The sequence below is a fragment of the Pelecanus crispus genome, chromosome 15 (assembly GCF_030463565.1).
Source record: "Pelecanus crispus isolate bPelCri1 chromosome 15, bPelCri1.pri, whole genome shotgun sequence".
NCBI classification, from domain to species: domain Eukaryota; kingdom Metazoa; phylum Chordata; class Aves; order Pelecaniformes; family Pelecanidae; genus Pelecanus; species Pelecanus crispus.
Window position 1 is genome coordinate 7,944,251 of NC_134657.1, and position 20,342 is coordinate 7,964,592.

Consider the following 20,342-nt stretch of genomic DNA (forward strand, 5'->3'; position numbering starts at 1 on the left):
TCTCTCCTCTGTAACATGCCATTTGCTCAAGTGCATTCGCGAAATTGTTTTTAAGGCTATGATGAGGTAAGCCAGGAAAATCCACCTGAAATAAAGTCAGTTCCATACTCCTGTGCACAACAGACTTGAGCGGCTCTGTCAACCTAACTCAAAGGGGCAACATGTGAATTCTTGCTAGCCCTGATAACAGTAACCATAACCAGTAAAGACCAATCCCTGCCATATGAAAGTAAAAGTAATTCTGAACTACATCATGTGATTGCAGCCAGAAAGTGATGACCCATTACATATATCAGGTCTTTCAATACTTAACTGCAGACAACAAACTATTATGGCTATGCTTAAATCTCTGACCCTTCGGGTGCAACGTGCTGGTTATTTCTTGCTCTCTGTTGATCAATTTCTCTGCAGTACCAAAACAAATCAAAACATTCTCTAGGATTAAGTATTTCATTGTTTTTTCCATTTGTGGTGCACATTTCCATACACAGAGCACTTAAGACATGGCTATATTCTTTAAATTCAAACTTTATTGGTTCGGAGAATTCAAAATTTAGTCTTAGGAGTATGAAAGTAATGCAGCCAAAACCATGACAGGTAACATTTCCCTCCTTTGTATTTACAATTCAATTACACAGCAACATATCAGTTAGTCTTACCTTGTTTGTAGTATAGCTGTCCCAAATTATAAGTTTGCCATCCTGGGAGGCACTAACTAGAAGCCTAGAGGGGAGACAGGAGGTAAACACAATCATTGCAGGAAGACAAGAAGGAACATCTTTGTGATGGCATTTGTCTCCACTATCAAGGCCAAAGTACTTGAAACCATTTCAGTACAGTGTGACATTACCCAATTCAGTTATTAGCACTATAAAAATAATTTTGCAAATACTCAGTTTCAATGCTAAACATTATGGAAGTGTGCGATGGAACACTTGCATGTTAACACATTCGGACTACAGAAAAAACAGAAAAAAACTGTAGCCATGTAACCAACATCTCAATCTTGAAAACTGAGGGAGAAAACTTGCATGGAATCGGTGCTTCTGTATTCTACACACAGGCTTCAGATTCATTGAGTCTGGGAATCTACACTATCAACATGTTTTCCTTTTTCCTTTTTTTAAAACAGAAATTCAAGTTCTAACACATCCAGAACCCCTGAATGTCAGCGCTGAAATACAATGGAAATGAAAATGAAAATGAAACGCAGCAAAGATATCAGTAATGGAAGGGGGAGCATTAGGAAGATTTTTATTCTAAATCAACACCACCTTAATCCCCCACCCAGCAATCATGTTTGAAACTTGATGCACCTAATTCATTGTTCAGAGCTCTTACCTGCTTTTAATGTGTTTAAAGATAGATCAAGTATACCGACACAGAAAGTGTGAAGACTATACAGAATTTTCAAGTAATTTTGGATAATATACTCCAGTATGGTATTCAAATTTGTTTTGTGCATCTTCTTCTGATCATTTCCAAGCTGAACAATACACTGCAATCATTGAAGTACTCCAGTCTCTTTGCATTAATTTTTTTATTTTATGTTATATTTTAGAGCTGTCTTGAAACAATGTTTGCCAAACAAGAAATTGAATCCCCATCTTTTAAATAAGCTACGTGCCAAAGAGATGCCTGAAGCAATGAATTCTACATATCTGTGAAATTAGCTTATTTCACAGGCATAGAAAACTGAGGTGATTTTTAAGTACTAAGCAATTCAGAAACTAAAAGTATAACACATCATGAATTATTTTTCATCATCATGACGCATACTTTGTTAAGCAGTTGGCTATTTTGCTTTAGTATATTTACTGTATGCATACACACAAGAGTTCATGCAGTTCTTTCATCAGGCACAGCTTGTTTACACAGATTTGGTAAGAAGGTAACTTTAACAACATCAAGCTTCCTTTGAAAATCTCTGCTGAGCAGAAAGAGGCTAGCTGTAACTTACAAACTCCTTAGCTGTAACTTAAAAATTCCTAATGGGATTTTTTTTTAAATCTGTTCCTGCAAGGAAGCAGCAACATATTATTTTAACTGAAGTTTGGAAATTTGCTGCCATTAGTGTGCCTTAAAATTCTTCTAAAGAAAAGAGAATGAAAGTAGCTGATACTAGTATCATTTAGTTTCTCTCTAACTGAACATCAGCAGTTAACAGGAAGCATTTAAGGAAAAAAAAAAAAACTGATAATGAAATCTACTCTATCTCCACAGTTCCTCAGAATTCATATGGTGCCACAACTACATTTTTCAGGCAAGTAGATGAAAACTGGTATTTTGGCACCAAATTTAGATTTGGATGACAAAAAAACCAGACATTAGGAGGAAAAAAGTGATATTAAGTGTTTCTGAATTCTCTTGATTGGCTGAGTTCTCTTGGAATTAGTTGTTCCTAGTGGTAGGAACAGGAAAAATAACAGTCCTGTGCACTCAACTTTCCAAAGAACAGTGAAGCCACATGATCCAGTTTTGTATCACTAGCACCCACCTGGAATCAGTCCCCCAGTGCATTGCATAAATTTTGGCCAGGTGTCCCCGGAGTGTTCTTCTAGTGCGCATTTGAATTCTCCCCACTGGGTCAATATTGGCTGTGATCTAAAAGAGGAACGGTGTCATACACTAAATTTTTCACTTCATACTTCCAAAAGTAACGTATCATACACAATTACATTTAAATGAGCATTCCAATGCAGACCAAAGTCCCATATTTTGAATATCGACTGAGTTTTTAAAAATTGCCTCATCAAGAATTACATCATCTTGTCGTACGACTTTATCAAATGAAGAAAGCAACCTATCACATTTATAAAGACTCTCAAATTACTTTGTTTAGGTCATATCTTCTTGGACTTCTAGGATTTCAGACCTTTAATCTGGGCTTTCTACTCCTGTATAGATAAGTGTGGTAGTCTAACTTCCCCTTCCCCCCACCCCCCCCCAAGAATGGTGGGTGTGGGGAAGTTTATCAGGCTTTAAACATGTCTCCACTTTTAAAGGATGAATAACTCTCTCTCAGATCCAAATGGCCTTCCCTTCCAAGTATAGGATTACTAAATTCATAGTATTCCTGATTTATTTAACTTCTTGAAGATAAAAGTAATCTCTGAAATAAGTGAATAGCAAAGTGAGGAAATAATCAGTTTAGCTGTCTTTAAATGGTTAAATTTAATATAAAGTCCTCCAGTCTGGAGGGAAGTACCAGTTTGGGGGGAAAAAAAAAAACAAACAAAACCACAAACCTACAAAACAAAACAGCACAAGCATTTCTAGTACTGTAAATAGTACACATCACAACAAATCCAAGAGTTTGTAAGTTTATTTTATGGGTAATGTCTGCACACTTCTCATGTCTCTGTGTTACAAAATTCTTTAGCAAGTGCATTTGAGCAAAGATCTCCGCTTCTTTTCAAAGGCTACTAACACAGCTTAGGACTCAGATGAACAGATAAGAATGTTTCCCTGACATAAAACTCCTCTCATGGTGGGTGTCTCTCATATTAACTAATACTGAAGCTTTTTGGGGGTTTTATTGTTGTGTTTTGGTTTGGGGTTCCCCCACCCCACCCCATACTTTCGCCCTGGAAAATACTCAACATCATGCCTCACATAAAATGAGATCACAAGATATGTACACTCAAATAAATATCGGTATTACCTTTTTTACTTGATATTTTAGTGACATTTTAAATTAATAAACTGACATCAATCACTTCTGTACCAACTATGTTAAATCAGACACAGAGGATTAACAGTCAGCATTCAAGCAAATGGACTGAAGTAGGAGACAAGAGTAAACTGATTAACGATATATCTAGGAAAAACAAAGGCTTGCCCCCTCTTCCAATGCCATAATAATCTGTTTCAGTCTAAATTCCTACCAGATTTCTGGAAAAAAACCCCACCATATCTCCATGACATGTACCCTAGAGTACAGACTTCCCTCTCCCCAAGTCAATGTTGACTGAAGCCACGCCAACAGGATCAAAATGTGACAGTACAGCAAGATGCAAAGGTATTAGCTCAGGTTCCGAAGCAGTTCAGACATAAGTGCAGCATCGTGTGGAAATGAGTAAATAGGTTAACCTCAGCAGGTCTTATGGTTCGGATTATCATGGTAATGCAACTGTACTACTACCATAGTAGCAGAACACTTGGGCTTCCCTGCGTTATTTTCCATTGAGCAGTAGAGATGTGCCCTGAGTCACTTCTTAAAGAAACTACTGCTCAAGGCTACTGCTCTCAGAAACTGGACAAACATAAACAATGTACTTATTTCTGGAAAAAATAAGTACCTAAGGCAAAATTAAAAAATTGATAAAGGAGGCAAGAAAGATTCACTTGCACAGACCTTCTTAACACCATATTTTCTTTTTGTAAAGGAGACAAATTTTTCATAATTCACGCTAACCTCTTAAACGCTTACCTGAGCCAGGGTGGCATCTGCACATGCTTTCCTAGCATCCTGCAACAGAAGAAAGTTACAGAAGTCAGAAGAAGTTCTGTATACTTCTTTATACTCTATCTCTGTTTTGTCAAGTTGATCAAGCACCCTCAAAACAAGGTTCAGAAAGTATTTCTGCTTGTCATCCAGAGAGGACCCATCCTAACTGCAGCATGAACATAATATGCTGTCTGCTGTCAAAACACACTGAGCATATTGAGCATTTAACTTCAAAATTTTCTTCTTCTTTTGAGAGAAAGGTAATGTGATTTTCACCATGAAGACAGTCAAGCAATGGAACTGCTTGTCCAGACAGGCTGTGCAGTCTTCATTCTTGGAGGTTTGCAAGACCTGGACAAAGCCCTGAAAAACCTTATAGCTGACCTTGTTTTAAGCAGGAGGTTGCTTAACGTTGGTTATGGTCTGGCTCAGAAAAGCCTCAGTAAACATTCATTTTGGTCTAATCCATTTTGTGCATTATTTGTGGAACTATTACTTTCTAAGCAATATTAAAGACCAAAAGGTAATTTCCTAAATTAGTTACATGTGCTTGCCCCTTCTAAATATCTATGACATTAACTTTGATATTGTGAAAATATTTAACTTAATGCATCATTTCTGTCCGTGTCTGTTCTCAAGATGCACAAACGACCATTCATCTGTACTGTGGCTTCAAGATCCACTGATACAATACATACTCTGATTTGGTTTTTCAGTTGCTCAGCCTCCTGGCGTAACTGGTCAAGCTCACTCATTTTCCTGTGCTAAAGGTGTGCTTCACTGCCACCTCTGAAACAACCAGAAATCTGAAAGACAGGTGACAATAATGAGAATTAGTAGAAGTAATAGCTTGAAATTATTAGACAAGTCCTTTCAACCATCTCAAACAGCACTTGAAAAAAAGGCAGACTGGTTTATAAGTACTGGGATACAGATGCAAATATTTCTCTGAAATCTCTTCAGAATAAGGTATTGCCACACACAAATGTGTTCAGCTTTTTTCCAGCCACAGTATATAAAATGTAATTTAGACTTATTCCTTTCCTCTAGGCCTCTTTTTTTTTCCCTCCCATTTCTTTTCATTAGGTTTTTTCCGATTCAGTTTAGTATAAACTCAAATTTCCCAAGAGTGAACCAGCAGATAACACTAGTGTTAGACATGAAAGTCAGAACTTCTCTGTAGGTCTTGAGAATAGAGTAAGGAATCCTCCTATCAAAGAATAAGCACCTTAAGTATTTACAGACTGACATACACACTTGCAAAATGCTGTAAAAAGACCTATTATGAACGCTATCTGTAACATGGTCGTTATGAGAAATGTTGTTCTGATTTCTGGATAGAAGGAGATCACTCACAAGTATTGTTCAGGTTTTTACTTGTTAATTGCTAAAATGTCTCCCTGAGATTTCCAGAATGGATTCTAACATTAACATGCTGTCAGATAAAATTAGTATTTTTTGAATCTTAGGTTGAAGGGAGGAGTTTGAGAAACCACTGCCAACAGACTTTTTCCCCCTCTAAGACTCTATTTTCCTAGCATAAATAAGCACCAAATTACTAACATATATCCCTCCATCTGCTGTGCTCTGTAGCCAGCAAGATAGACTCAATAAAACATAACTATCACTGAACACCCTCAACTATTGCCTGTAGAGTTCCTCAACTATTGGACTGTTTTCCAATATAATAAGCATATAGATATTTTCCATTACGCTTATCTTTAGAAGTCACTGTTCCAGAAAGATATTGTTGGCATTTTCATTAGCATTCCATACCTAAAACTCAGCTGCCATTAGATGTTTTGTTTTAAAACAACCTCTGCAGCCCGATACCAATATAAGATGCTGAAGAAACACACTGATGAAGTTTATCATATATTGCAGAACAAGATAATTGCTTCCATTTTCAAATGCTACATGGAGCACCTGGAGTTTATAAATAAACACTGGTAGTGTGTTTTTAGAACATTTTATTGGCCAGAATTGACCCTCTACTATTAAACAAAGCAAATGCTTTGCTAGCAGCTTTGCATATTATTCTGTTAAGATTTAATCAGCTTATTTATCTTTGCAAGCATGCGGGTTTTGGTTTTTTCCTAAAGTCCTTCCCAAGGAGAAAGATGAGGATAAGTTCCAAATTTTTATCCAGTCACAGTAACAGAGAACATATTGTGAAGGCAAATTAAAGCAGTAGAGCAAACATCACCGTCAGAAGAAGTTTCAAAAGAGTTAAGACTTTAACACACCCTAAATATTGCTATCCCATATAACCAGACTTATCGGAGAGCTCTCTTTGTAGTAGCTAGTATTCCAAACCAAGGACCTCAAGGAACAACTGTCAGATCTTGTCATACCATCATTTACAAATTTATACTCTTCTCTGAAACCCAAAATATCTTAGAAAAGGAAGTTTAGTTAGCTTCTATCTCCAAACTTCCATTCACACAACTTCAAAGCCCTTTCACTTTATTGTGAAACTAGGTCTCTTCTTTCTCTCTTCTGGTTCCAGGGTTCTTTAAGCCCCTTTAAGATTGCTTGTTCAGCTTAGTCCAAAATCCAGTTAAGACAAAACCCATCAAGAGCGTTTTATTATCCTATAACCACCTTCTTTTCTTTTGAATGTTCTTTTGTTTCTCAAGATGTTTTGTTCATTCTACATTTAAGACAAAACACACTGTGGTTGGGTGTGTCTACACAGTTTCTAGTATGCAGTCATGACCATCTACAGCTCCTGCGTAGGTCACACACGTTGTGAAACTGTATGCACTACTCTTGTCACAAAGGAATTAAGAAATTCTAAAGACTGTTCTTGAGAAGAAACTGCAAATTTTCAGATCTTTTAGCTTTTTGATATCCAGTTCTATTTCTGCCATTCTCTAAGTTAATATATAAGCCCATTTCCCACTAAGCAAATATCAACCTCTCCATGCAGAGTACAAAGAATTTAGAGATGCTATCATGCCTATTTCAGAGAAAGAAATTACGATCCAAAACTTAAGTGTTCCGCTCAAGGTCACAGCAACTCAGCGACAGGATTAAGACAAAGATTTAGGACACCAGAATTTCAGCTGCAGAGTTACAGGTAACTACATTGAAGATTTACATGCAGCTTTATTTAAAAATATCATAGGATGAATAATCTAATGTCAATCAAAGCAGATACGTTCTCCTGTAACATACAGTTTAAAACAGTGCCAGTTTATTTCCGCCAGGATTTGTGCACTATGCAATAGAATTCTCTTGCATTTAAATGAAACAAAACTTTTGTATGGAACAAGAAGAGGCCTAAGGAGATGAACACTAATCCTAGGAAAAAAGTCATATTGAGAAAGTTCACTTCACAGCACCTGAACGCTGTCGTTTCATTCTGGATCATTTGCACACGCTGAGTTTAAAAACAAATCATACAAGCTTATTTCATGCTTGTGCCTTATTGCTTAATATAGCACGCACTGAAGGGTACTACTGCAAATGACAAAGCCAGGTGAAGCAATCCAACAGCGTCAAGTGCCTTCTGCAGTAACATTGATACAGCCGTATAAGAAGCTGAAAGGACATAATTCACATTCCCCATTTGATGGGATATCATAGCTTAACTAGCACACACGTCTGTCTTCACACAAATAAAACCTCCATTACACTTACGTATACTTCTGTTACACAAGACAGGTTCTATTCCCAACTCTTATGTCAAATTCAAGATGGTACTCTGCCTCAGCACTTTGCCTCCATTCTCTTCTAAGTCCCACTTTACACAGGGGCAGAAAAATCCAAACTCCTTCACAATCTGTAAAAGTTAACTAAACACACTAATGGAACCCAACCTTCAGAGTCATTTCATAAATGCACTTTACCACACTGTTAGTCAGACATGCATATACATAACCTACCCTACGTACTGTGCAGCTAAGCTCATAAAATGCTTTATTTGTGAGCCCTACATCAACACAGTCACTCACTGATGTTTTAAGGAAAGCCTCCTGTTAATGAACAACTTTGAAATGGTTTACCAACCCTACAGAAACCTTTACACCTACACGCAAGATACAGTCTCCATCATCACAGGCAGCAAGGAGTTCAAGGAACTTAACTCCTATTGTGAAAGCAGCTTCTATGAATCTTGACCTTCAGTTACTCGCTAGGTAGGACTCAAGTTTCAATATTTGGTGCATGACAGTTAGTAGCTGAATGCATACAACCCTTGATGTCTTTCCCATCCATACTATCATATATCCATATGGTAAGTTCATATCTCAAGGTTAGATACACTTCTAGAATTACAAGTTAGCCCTTATGCATTCCAAGCAACTCCAAAATCTGAACTGCATTTCTGACAGCATCCATAGGAATTGTTTAAACCAGATTTCCACATTCCCTTTGTAGTCTTTGTTGTTTAAACATCAACAGGAAGTTCTAATTCCTGCCAACATGACTGAACTCACACTCAGGAAACAAAAATCCTAATGAAGACAAGGGCATTAAAATATAGGAGTTCTCTGAAGCAGACTGTAAAATTTATGGGACAACCAGCCAACCAACTTGGCTATTCCTCTATTTCTTTTACGCTGAGTCTTAGGCAATTAAATTTATGGCAGAAATATGAGATCTATGGGGGGAAAAAAGGGTTCCATCCTCTTGCATAGTTTTCAGCTATACTGTAAATCAGCAGGGCTTACTAGTATCTAGCATTTAAAAAAAAAAATCTTTAAAAGAGCAGGAACAACAAGTAAGGAGAATGTATAGAAAATAAGTATTTTTATCTATTCTCACTCGTGATACATGCAAAATTTTTATACAGATTTATTCATATTACAGACACAAAAGTAACAAGCAGAGACTGTTCAATATATGATCTATGCTCATCGCAACCTAGCACAATTGAATATAATGAAATAATATATTGTTGTTTCTCGGCATGTTCTAAACACATTTAACCCCATTTTAAAAGAAGGTTTCTAGGAGAAACTGTAAGCTTGATACAGATGACACTTCTATTTCTAGGGTTTTGAAAGAAGTTACTAAATTTCTAAATCAAGCAAGCCTCATGCAAAAAGTCATTACTCAAGTTCCACACTTTTTTTTTTTTTTCCGAATTATCACCATAGCTGTGAAGAACTAGGTAGCAGCCAAACTCATGCTTACCTCGCTTTCTTTTGAATATGTTACTGTGTTCCTGAAGGCAGGCTTCTCGAGAATAACACATTCACTCTGCTGAACTCACTCAAGACCTTTCCAGAGGCCAAAGTGCTTAAGTGTCTCTGCTCTAAGCCTAATTCCCCCTAATCTTGTTGACAAGTATACCTTGTAGATAATTCTCTTCTTGCTAGGGACAACAATATGCATACTTGCAAGGTAGTTTACTATTCTTCACTACTCCAAATGACCCAAGTCTCTAATCTCTTCTTACAAGTTACCCATAGAATCACTTTGTTCCTCCCACATAGGTGAAGTCAATACTTGATTTTCCTAATTTGTTACTTTCCATATATGATAAAACTTCACAATTCAATTATGTCAGAAGGATTTATCATGTCACTCATCTCAAACTTCACAATTCAATTATGTCAAAAGGATTTATCACGTCACTCATCTCAAAGTAACAACTTCTGGGTTTGTTTTTCTCTAAGCTACATGAGCTATATTCCTATGTAAGAGGAAAGTTATATATGTCCGAGCAGTCAATTCTACGTTGAACGATTCTGCACAGAATCTTTGAACTGAATAGAAAGCCTTATGAAATCTTCAAAACTTCCACATACTTCCTGCAAACGGAGATATACTTAGGATCACAGTATAATAATTCTAATTTAAAGGTAAAGCTCACTACTTGGAGAACAATGACAGAACAATTCAAAGACTATGGAAGAACTCACATTCACTCATTTCATTGTTACAGCTTCCATGTCCTTTCCAGAGCTCAAGCTGTTTATCTAATTAGGTCCACTTACTGAAACCAAGGTATCATTAATGCCATCACATTTATATGTAGACTGATGCTTCCCTACATTATAAGAGAAATGGGAAGTTGAATACAACTCATCCAAAGACATATTCTTGGGTTAAACATGATTCCTCTCTAAAACTACCTGGTAACAGCAATGAGGCAATGTTTACTGAACACTTTGTTATTTCATTTTCTCACACTATTCCTACAAAAAAAAAAAAAAAAGAATAAAAAAGAATAAAAAATGGAGTCTCCCATCCTCTCCTAAATAGCCTGTCCTGTGAATAATTTCTACAGATTAAAAGAGGAGAACACAGATTTGAAATCACAGCTATCACTAAGTCAAATATTTAGAACTTCTGTCCCTTGATGGCCAAACTTTGTTTGCTACAAGGTATTTTTACTACACATTACTACTACCAAAAAGTAAAGTAATCCCACCAAGCCACTGTTGATGCAAAGTCTGGTAGCATAGAGGGTTTAAATTTATATTGTTGGAGTATTACTCAAGTACAGTAATTTCCTAAGAAGGTTAACCAAATCACCTTTCTCCAAATGAATAGGCTGTCTGGTATTTGTTCCCTCAACATCTTTTCTGCTAATACGCAACACTCCAATGTGTACGAAACAGCCAGAAGATAAGCAAAACACATCATTTGCAAAAACAGAGCCAAAACTTTACAGCCTTAATAGTAAGTTCATGTTATGCCTACCAGACAGTCTCATAGCAGGTCATCTGATTAAATGAAGCTGTGCTAATCTATTAGATACCATAAATCCTATTAGCAACATGCACAGCAGCTTGTACATTTTCACAATGACAAAGGAATTATACACAAGCCACTGTTAGTTCCCATGTTTTGACATCATATTGGCTTTGAAAAGCTGAGGGTTTTTTTGTTATTTAATCAGAAGTATATATTGATTCCTATTTGACTTTTGTTCAACAGAAAACACAGTAAGTAAGATCAGAATTGCTTGTGGAACAAATTTGAGATGTTCTCTCTCCCATTTACGTGATCCAAAATAGAAGACAAAAAAATTCAGGGCTGCCTTCTGATCCTGAAGTACACACATCTCCAGATACAGTGATTGCCAAAAAAAGAAAGTATAGGTAATTTTAGAAGTTAGAAATCATAGAAAAAGTATACAGGAACACAACATAAGAAGTGTACAGAATCACACAAGCTTCTGTGATACAAACTTGATTTGAAGGGGAAAAAAAAAAACCCTGTAGAACATGGACTGAATAGCTCAAAGACATTGGCTTAATACCCAGCACTGGTTAAAACAAAACAAGAGGTTATATAGAAAATAGGACAGAAAACTCTGAAAACATCAAAATGCCACTGAGTAAAAGCAATGGTTTGTCTACACTGGGAACACTGTGTTCAGTTTCTGCTCTTCCAAAAAAGAACACTGGAGGTGTCTAGGGTTGACCACGGTAACTAATTAGAGAACACCTCAGAAGACAGGTTTAGAGAAAGAGACAGGGGCTAGCTTGCTGCTTGATTTTTGAAAAACACATAAACACCTAGTAATTGGAAGTAACAAATTTAAGTGAGGAAACAATTTCTACACAACACATGGCTAACTAGTACTGTGCCTCACAGACTAAGGGGCTTCACAAGAGGCAGAAACATTTGAAGTTATAGTCTGGAAAGTAATGAAGGTCCACTGTTCCAAGAATATTAGTAACAATTACAATTACACAGAATATAAACTCTGAAACTTCTAGGTTCTGTTTAAATAATACTGACACATTGCAAAGAACATTCTGACAAGAGCCACTTTGCTCAAAAGAAATTTGGCCTTCTTTTGTCAAACATGGCAGATAAGTAATTTTTCATTCATGAGAGAATAACTATTCTCATCATTTTATTTATTACAGTTCCCCGCCCTACTGAGATGAAACAGTTTCATCTATGGTCTCCCTCTGCTTTGCCAGTTCCCTTTCTGAAATAAGGCAGGCACTAACATCTATTATTTAGCAGGTTTCCTGGCCATTTTAAAATCCTTCCTGTTGACATAAGAATACACATGCTAAAGTAGAAAACAGGTACTTTAGGCTTGCACAGATTAACAGCTAAAAACCTGAAGTTAAGCCACTTTTTAAAAATAGTACAAGTTTCTCAAGCACTAGAAAAAAGAAATTACCTTATTTCTCTACTTACATTTTCTCTCACTACAGTAGAAAGCCAACTTCTGCTGTCAAACATGTAAATTCTGGAAAGAAAAAACAAACCCAGAATTAGTACAATTATCAAGAAATAACACCAATTTCTTAACAAATCTAGCAGAAATTAAAATACTATCAAAGCACAGACTATATTTTGTTAACTAACTTAAACAGCCAGCTTGTCTTCATGAAGGAAGTGGGCATTGCTTTAATACTACTAACATAACCAAAAGACTGCTCATGTCAAGAAGCTTTTAACATTCTTTTTCCAAGAAAACTCTTGCAATCCTCAGATCGTTAATTCTCCTCCCCTAGCGATAAAGAAGTCCACACTATTAAGAGAGTTTAGGATTGTAACAAAACATTGTCTCACTCATACAAGACTGATTTTCACTGCACTAAAGTGCCCCCCCGCCCCAAATCTCCATTTTCAAAGCACCGAAATTATTTCTGCTCAATACTGTTCCTGAGGTATGCTTGCTTTCTAAGCACAGTTAAATATCAAGATACCTATTTTATCAAAAGAAGTTACATAAACCTCCTACTGACAAGCTCAAGTGAGAGCACAACACTCTTCTAGAAGAGTTACGACTTCTAATCACTAGAGATACTAAAAAGTAAAAATTGACACATTAAGTAACTCGCACACTTGCAGTCTGGAAGAATGTAATGATTTAACATATAAATTGGCTTTGTAGCAAGGTGGAAAAATTTCTTGTAGGAAATTTTGGAATAACTTTTTTCCTCTGGCAGCACAAAGTAATAATTAATAGTTCATCCCAAGATTTGAAACATTGACAACCGCTTATACATTCAAAACACCTGCGATCTGTCTCTATCACACAGCAAGACAAGGGCTATGGGAGATGTCAATGGACACCTGAGTGTACATCTTTCAAAGCCGCTGCATCAGGACAGTGCAAGATTATTCTAAGCGCAAAGCAAGAACGTACTGAAGCAAAATAATCTTAAATCAGAAAGCCAGTCTACAACTTCATACACTTTAAACTAAAACGCTTACATGTAATGCGTCTTTCTGATTTTACAGTTCACTATTAGCTGGAAAATTTACAAGCCACTTCAGTGTCTGGTATAGAGGTTAAGCTACTTAGGATATGGGTCATCCTCATCCAAGCTCATTTATAGATGAACAGTTTAATACCGTGATTATGAAACCATCACAGTGTAAGCAGTTTTGTTTGTTACTGTCAGAACAACACACTTTTAGACATAAAACAGTAACTCACACTTCGAGGCCAAACTCCACCCCCCCCAAAGACACAAACACATGACATGACCATTTTAAGTTCTGAAAAAAGATCAACTATAATCAACTTTCAGAAGTCTTGACAGAAAAATTTGCCCACACTGCAGAGATAATGAAATCTAATGAAATTCTGAAAGAATTACCTGAAACGTAAACAAGTAAAATTATGCTGGAACACTAACAGCACACAGAATACACAAGAGCAAAGGCCAAAACACACACCATTATTGTCCTGTGCTGCACCCTCATTAATGCAGGAGAGGTGTTGCAGATTTCATATGCCTTCTGCAAAAAAGAAAAAACAAAAACAAAACAAAAAAGCTACTTTAACCAGCCTGCAAGAAGAGTAAGGAAGCATAACAGCAAACTTTTCCACAAAGTTTAGTTTATTATTCAAACCAGGTTAAGTTTTCAGTTAGGTATGCTGAAAGCATCCTGTGATGCCTGCAGAATGCAATCCTGGCAACTGAGATATTTTCAATTCCATGTTAAAGATGGAGCTCATTTAAGAACAAAAAGTAGACAAGCTACTTAAGAAAAAAAGATCTGCCTTGCCACAAGCTTCCATTTTTAGCTAAAATGTAGCCTGGTAAAAGCAACATGGAAATTACAGGCCAACTCATTCATCGCACCACAGTACTGGTTCAGCAAAGAAAGAATTCTTGTAACAAGCTTCATATACTCTAGCTTAATCAGCCCTTATAACCCTGCTTAACTGAGAGCTTGAGGTTCTCAACATCAAGAATTGGGGTTTCTAAAACAGGAGAGAACAAAAAGTACCACAGAATACTTCAACCATGGTTGAAGTGGTTAAACCATTACACCAAAGCACCAGGAGATGAGCCAGCCCTACACATGGTTCGTGGTATACCCAGTGTCCCTTGCGTTCCTACAGCCTTCTGCTCCAAGTAAAGCAGCACAGCAGTTTGGACTAAAAAATGATAAAGTAACTCCAGAAGGCAAAAGCATCATCATTTCTGGGTAAAGCTTCGACCCTCCAAAATTAAGCAGCTTCCTAAGAAGATGAAATACATTCGCTGTAGCCTTCTCCAAAGCCATTAGCTGCATAAACATGCTTTTCTGCTTGACCTATGGATTCAATGAGACTTAAAAATCCAAATATTCTGGATGTTAATTCTACCTGCGCAACTTCTTAAGACTGCTTTACACATATATTGACTAGATGCCAAAGGCCAATATTTGAACTGCAGCAAAAGCATTCCAGGTTCTTAAAACACACCATCAAGCCATACGTAACCCGACGCGAGGCCAGGCACGGCACATCAGACAAGACACCTGCCCGCCGAGGGTTTGGCTCAGCCCCTGGGACAAGGCTTGACCAGGCTTTGTAAGCAGCTGCCCTTGCTGTAGGGACATGGACAGAGCACAGGCAAAACCAATTCCTCTTCAGCAGGGAGATCTCCAGCGCAGCAGCAGGAGGGGTCCCACCCCAAACCAGTCCCCAGGAGAGGCACACCACATTTCGGGGGTCCTGGCTGACTGCAAGCTGAACGTGAGCAAACAATGCTCCCTCATGGCAAAGACAGCCGTGCAAAGACAGCATCCAGCACTGCATTGGGAAGAGCATCGCCAGCAGGTCAGCGGAGGTGACCCTTCCCCTCTACCCAGCACTGGTTAGGCCACATCTGGAGTACTGTGTCCAGTTCCAGGCTCCCCAGTACAAGACAGACATGGAGCTACTGGAGAGAGTCCAGCGAAGAGTCTTGAAGGTGATTAAGAGACTGGATCGTGTCTCATATGAGGAGAGGCTGAGTTCAGTCTGAAGAAGGCTCAGAGGGGGATTTTATCAATGTGTGCCATCTTCTGTATAGACCTGTATTTTGAGTGGCTTTATCAACATAGTTTAAAACAGATCTCAATCAACACTAGTAAAAACTAGTTTCCATGACCATTACACCACTTGAATTTTTAAAATTTCTTGCATAACACATCCTCCTGCAAGAGTGGCAGAGAAGGTTGCTTTATCCAAGGCACTCAGAGATTATTACCACCACCACACCCACAAAAACCTACTGGCAAACATCAATATTACTATTGAGGTAAAACAACAGTTTCAAACGAAGTTACTTCGCTGCTCTGGTATATCTTCCTTATCAACACGCACCCATCCGAACGGGATGCATCCTACACACAACAAGGACAGCTGTAGTAGGCAGGCAGGCAGTCACTAATTTAGCATGCAGATGTTTCTGTTCAGGTACCCAACACTTATCACCACTATAACGTATCAACCACATGGTAGAGATAACGTCTATGAAACTGGGAATTGCAAGTTAGTTTACTAAAATTATTTCTTACACTCTACATAGCTGATTATTATCACAGAACAGTATCTCGATGCCCAAGAGATTACACGACCTTTCCAAATCACTGCCAACAACATGAAATTCCAATTATGCCACAAGTTAACAGCAATTAGAAATCTGAAATTTAAAGCTATGCTTCAAGACTGTTCTGTATACAAAAAAAAAACCCCACCCTATCCTCAGTTTGATGGCTTGGTCCTAACTATCAGCATAAAAAGTTCTATCAGACAGCTGGAAACTTGAAGGACGTTTCAATATCTGCACATGTATGTGCTCCTCCAAGAGTTAATTCCAGTTCAGACTTTTCTTGTTGAGTACAAATCTGTATTCCAGAAAGCCTAGTCTTTGCTGTCACCTCCTACGAGAGCAGCTTTGAAGGACAGCCTATGGAAGTATAAAATAATAATTACAAATTCATAAATCTAAATATGCTCAAGTGCATGGATACTGCACCTTCTCATTTATTTGATGTCTCCTTTCTGAGAATGATCTGCTGCGTCTATAATTTCCAAGCACGTAAGCTTTGAAAAGCAAGCAATACCTTACTAAAAGGTTTGCAAAACAGATTACCCTAGTAGGGACAATGCTAGATTGTACAACTCCTTTGAAAACTTACTGAAAACACTTCTGTAGTCAAAGGCTAGCATGGCTGGACCATTTCTGTGGGAGGTTTTGGCTGCTTCTTGTGTTGAAGAATTGCCAAGTTTCCCGCTGAAGCAGTCACTGTGCTCAGTAGACGTTTTTCCATATATTAGTACGAAGTACACACAAAACAAGGTCGATAAGTGTTAATGCTCATTATGCAACAGTTACATTAACTAGTTAAAGAGCTAACAAATTTCCATTTTCAATATAGCATGCAAGTACAAAATAATAATTACACAAGCCAAAAATACCTGCAACTGAGCGAACTGATTTCACAAACGCCTCATTATTACATATAGCTCAATTCTTGAATTACAGGTCCCATATTAACTAGGCAGCTTTCTGTCAGGGTCACTGATGTTAATACTTAAGAGATTTTCTGCATAAAAAAACCCTGCAGAATATCTGGTAATGCAAAATTCAGAAAAATTAGTCCTGTTGTGTTTGCTCTGTCTGAAAACAATTTCTTCCAGTAAATGAAATCCTTCACCTGTTTCCCCTGCACAAGATTTTGAGGGAAATATATTCAAGCTCTGCTCATGACTTAACAGTATGAAGTTGCAGCCTTATTAGGTACTATGATATTTAAAATTACAAGTGACATGTTCTTTTTCTACACCCCCCCCCCATTTCTAGTAGTAGAAACCTGGAAATGCTCTCCTCCTGAAGAAATCTGTGCACTTTTTCTGACGCTAATTCCATGAGCTACGTTTTTTTTAAAAAAAACCATAGTGATGCTATATTTAAGCATAAAAATCTGGACTGTAACAGGTCACTTCATTAATCATTTCTAAATGCATCTGCAAGCTATGTGCATTATTAAAAAAACAACTTAATTCTAGGTACAGCAGAGAATTTATGTAAAAAATAAAAGAACTGATTATTACAAGTTTAACAGATGTCTAAAGCCAAATGTTTAAAACCCCATTTTAAGAAGAGGGATCTTAGGAGATCTTTGAAGTAGTTCACAAATATTAATGATGGTTGCTAATTTAGCAACCTAAGTCAAAAGCTTTCCTAACTACATCTCTTCTCTTCTGACTTGCTCTGAAATAAATTCACATCTAAGAGATTCTAACACTAGCAGGCACAGGAAGCTAACTTATTCTAAGAACAAAAATTACTGATATTTAATACCAGTTTTCAACAAAATTTTTTTATTAAGAATGTCAAAAGGCAAAACTCTAGGTTTTGTTCCTTTGTTCAAATGATCTATATGCAATTACTCCTGAAGAGCAACACATCTATCAATAAACTGCATCAATTTTATCGAACTGGCCAGTGAACAAGACAGTGGTTTTGGCTGTCATCTGTCCTGATCTTACAATTAAACACAAACAAAACAAAAAACCAACCAAAAAACCACAGTAGGTCAGGAAAACTTAGAACCTGCTTGTGCATAAATTTCTAGCTACATTTATCAGAAAAATAACTTACTGAAAATTGTCACTTAATAAAAGTATCCCTTTATCCCAAACCAAGCAATTTTATTGTCACATACTACTAGACATCTCCCTTCAGACTGAAAAACAAAACCCAGGCAGCACTGAAGGAGAATATATTACTATTAATTAACCAACACAGAAATGACTAAGCATTTATTACTAGATGCTTCTATCTGCAGAGCCTTACAGTAACCAAACAGTTGTTTCTTCCTTCAGCTGTCATCTTTCATTGCTTCCTTCAACTCTTTTATCATTAACCTCCAGTTTTTACTGGCATTTTCACTTCATTTGTGAACTGACCAGAATCTCTGTTTACCTAAACAGGGCAGAGCACATGCACAACAGGGATATCACAGTCCTACTTTAATACTATCACCAGACACACACCATATTTCCCACTATTTAGAATTAATATTATTGCCATAAACAGAGAAGTAGCTACAAAGGTAAGAATACGTAACCAAATACTGCTGGATCCAAACACCTTCCCAGCAAATCACAACTAACTATTCATGAGCTGCAGAAACAAAAACTAGGTCTTACTAGGCAAAAAAACAAAAACCCAAGACCCAACCCACAAAACCACCACACTTTTGCACTGTAACTGCTAGAGACAAATCAAAAAGTTTTTAGTTACTTTCTCAGGCCTGCTAATATGAATCAACTAGGCTTTTTGTGTCATTCGTCCAGATACCATTGTTCCTTTTTTTTTTTTTTTTTTTTTAAAATCACAGTAACTATTTATATCCCCTTGGAACTGTGATAAAGTTACTTTTTGTAATTTTTTGAGGAAATAATTTTTTCTACATAAGCCCTTTAGCATCAGGAATGCTTAAGACCTTTACTTAAGAGGAACAAAACATGCATAGCAGGACCTATCTGGAAAGCTGCTAATAATGAGAAATAGTTTGGATTTAGAAGTGTTAAGGAGGCAAAACAGGAAAAAAACCAAGGGTAAAACTATAGCACAAATCAGTCAGATATAGGAAGGTTGCCTGGTGTGTGAACTGTTATCAGCAATCTGTTTACACAGAGGTTAAACAAAATAATGCAAAAAAAAAAAAACCCACCCAGAAACAAAACAAGAAATCCATTATTTCTTCTCCAGGGGACTTAAAGTAATGCCACAGTACCAGGATATTATCTTTTCAGAAAATGTGTAATCTCTCATCTAGATCAGCTGAATCTATAGGTGGCAGGCTTACGGCAGTTCAGAAGCTATAAACAGCACATTTTCTCCTAGAAGCTGGAAATGGAAGCACACTGTTGTAGGACCGGTTGTCACATCATGCCAGTGTGACAAATCAGTGACAGAATCCTAACATAGCAAATGAAAATGCATTACACACCTAAGTTTGTGTTGTGTACTTGTTTCTTTTTACTAAAGTCAACATTAGAAACACATTTATTCAGGTATCCAAACAAGTTTGTAATCCACAATTTAAGAAGACACCTATAGTAAATCCCAATCATATTAAGAAACATAACTCTTGCCTATTCTCATGAAGTTTCCAAAGATTGTTTTTTAAGTCACTTTTGGGTATACCAATTTTCCAGTAGGTCTTCTGTTCATTTTCTGTGATGTAAATATGTTCAAGAAGTCCTCGCGAAGATTGATGTATTTCTCTATCATGACGATGTTCTGTTCAAGCTCTCCCCAAATAATTCACAGTAGATGCTGAGGAGAGCACAGCATGTGACTGGATCACGTTGCCCTGAATTCACACGCAAATGAACAGCTAGCTGCAAAACCTGGCGCAGAGGTAGGTGATTACACCACCTCCTGTTACCGAAGTCCTGAAGATTACAATAAAAACCATCAGATGGATCAATGCCACTGACTGAGGGTTAAAGTATAAGAAAAGAACAACTATTTTCCAAAAGCCTGAACGATATTTCTCTCGGGTCTGTTTCCCAACACATCAGTATTGGCATGATCTTCTCAACCTTGTTAAAAATCATGTACCATTTCAGATATTATCATTACAGTGATATCAGTAGGTACATTCAGATCTTCACTACAATATTTATTATCTTAGAGGAGGAAGTGGGCTATGTGATCACTTATTTACAACACAAAAACCA

The 20,342-nt window shown here is 37.1% G+C and overlaps 1 protein-coding gene across 2 annotated transcripts in view; it reads right to left on the minus strand.

Moving 5' to 3' along the window:
• The window catches only part of GNB1 (G protein subunit beta 1), a 42,938-nt gene that overhangs the window by 10,136 nt on the left and 12,460 nt on the right, over nt 1-20,342 (minus strand). For both annotated transcript variants that reach the window (XM_075721445.1, XM_075721444.1), the window contains exons 2-7: nt 14,063-14,125; nt 12,569-12,620; nt 5,149-5,256; nt 4,433-4,471; nt 2,498-2,604; nt 660-723 (exon numbers count right to left, since the gene is read on the minus strand). In XM_075721445.1, coding sequence (XP_075577560.1) covers nt 660-723; nt 2,498-2,604; nt 4,433-4,471; nt 5,149-5,205 — 267 coding nt within the window. In that variant the 5' untranslated portion in view covers nt 5,206-5,256; nt 12,569-12,620; nt 14,063-14,125. The remainder of the gene's footprint in view (nt 1-659; nt 724-2,497; nt 2,605-4,432; nt 4,472-5,148; nt 5,257-12,568; nt 12,621-14,062; nt 14,126-20,342) is intronic.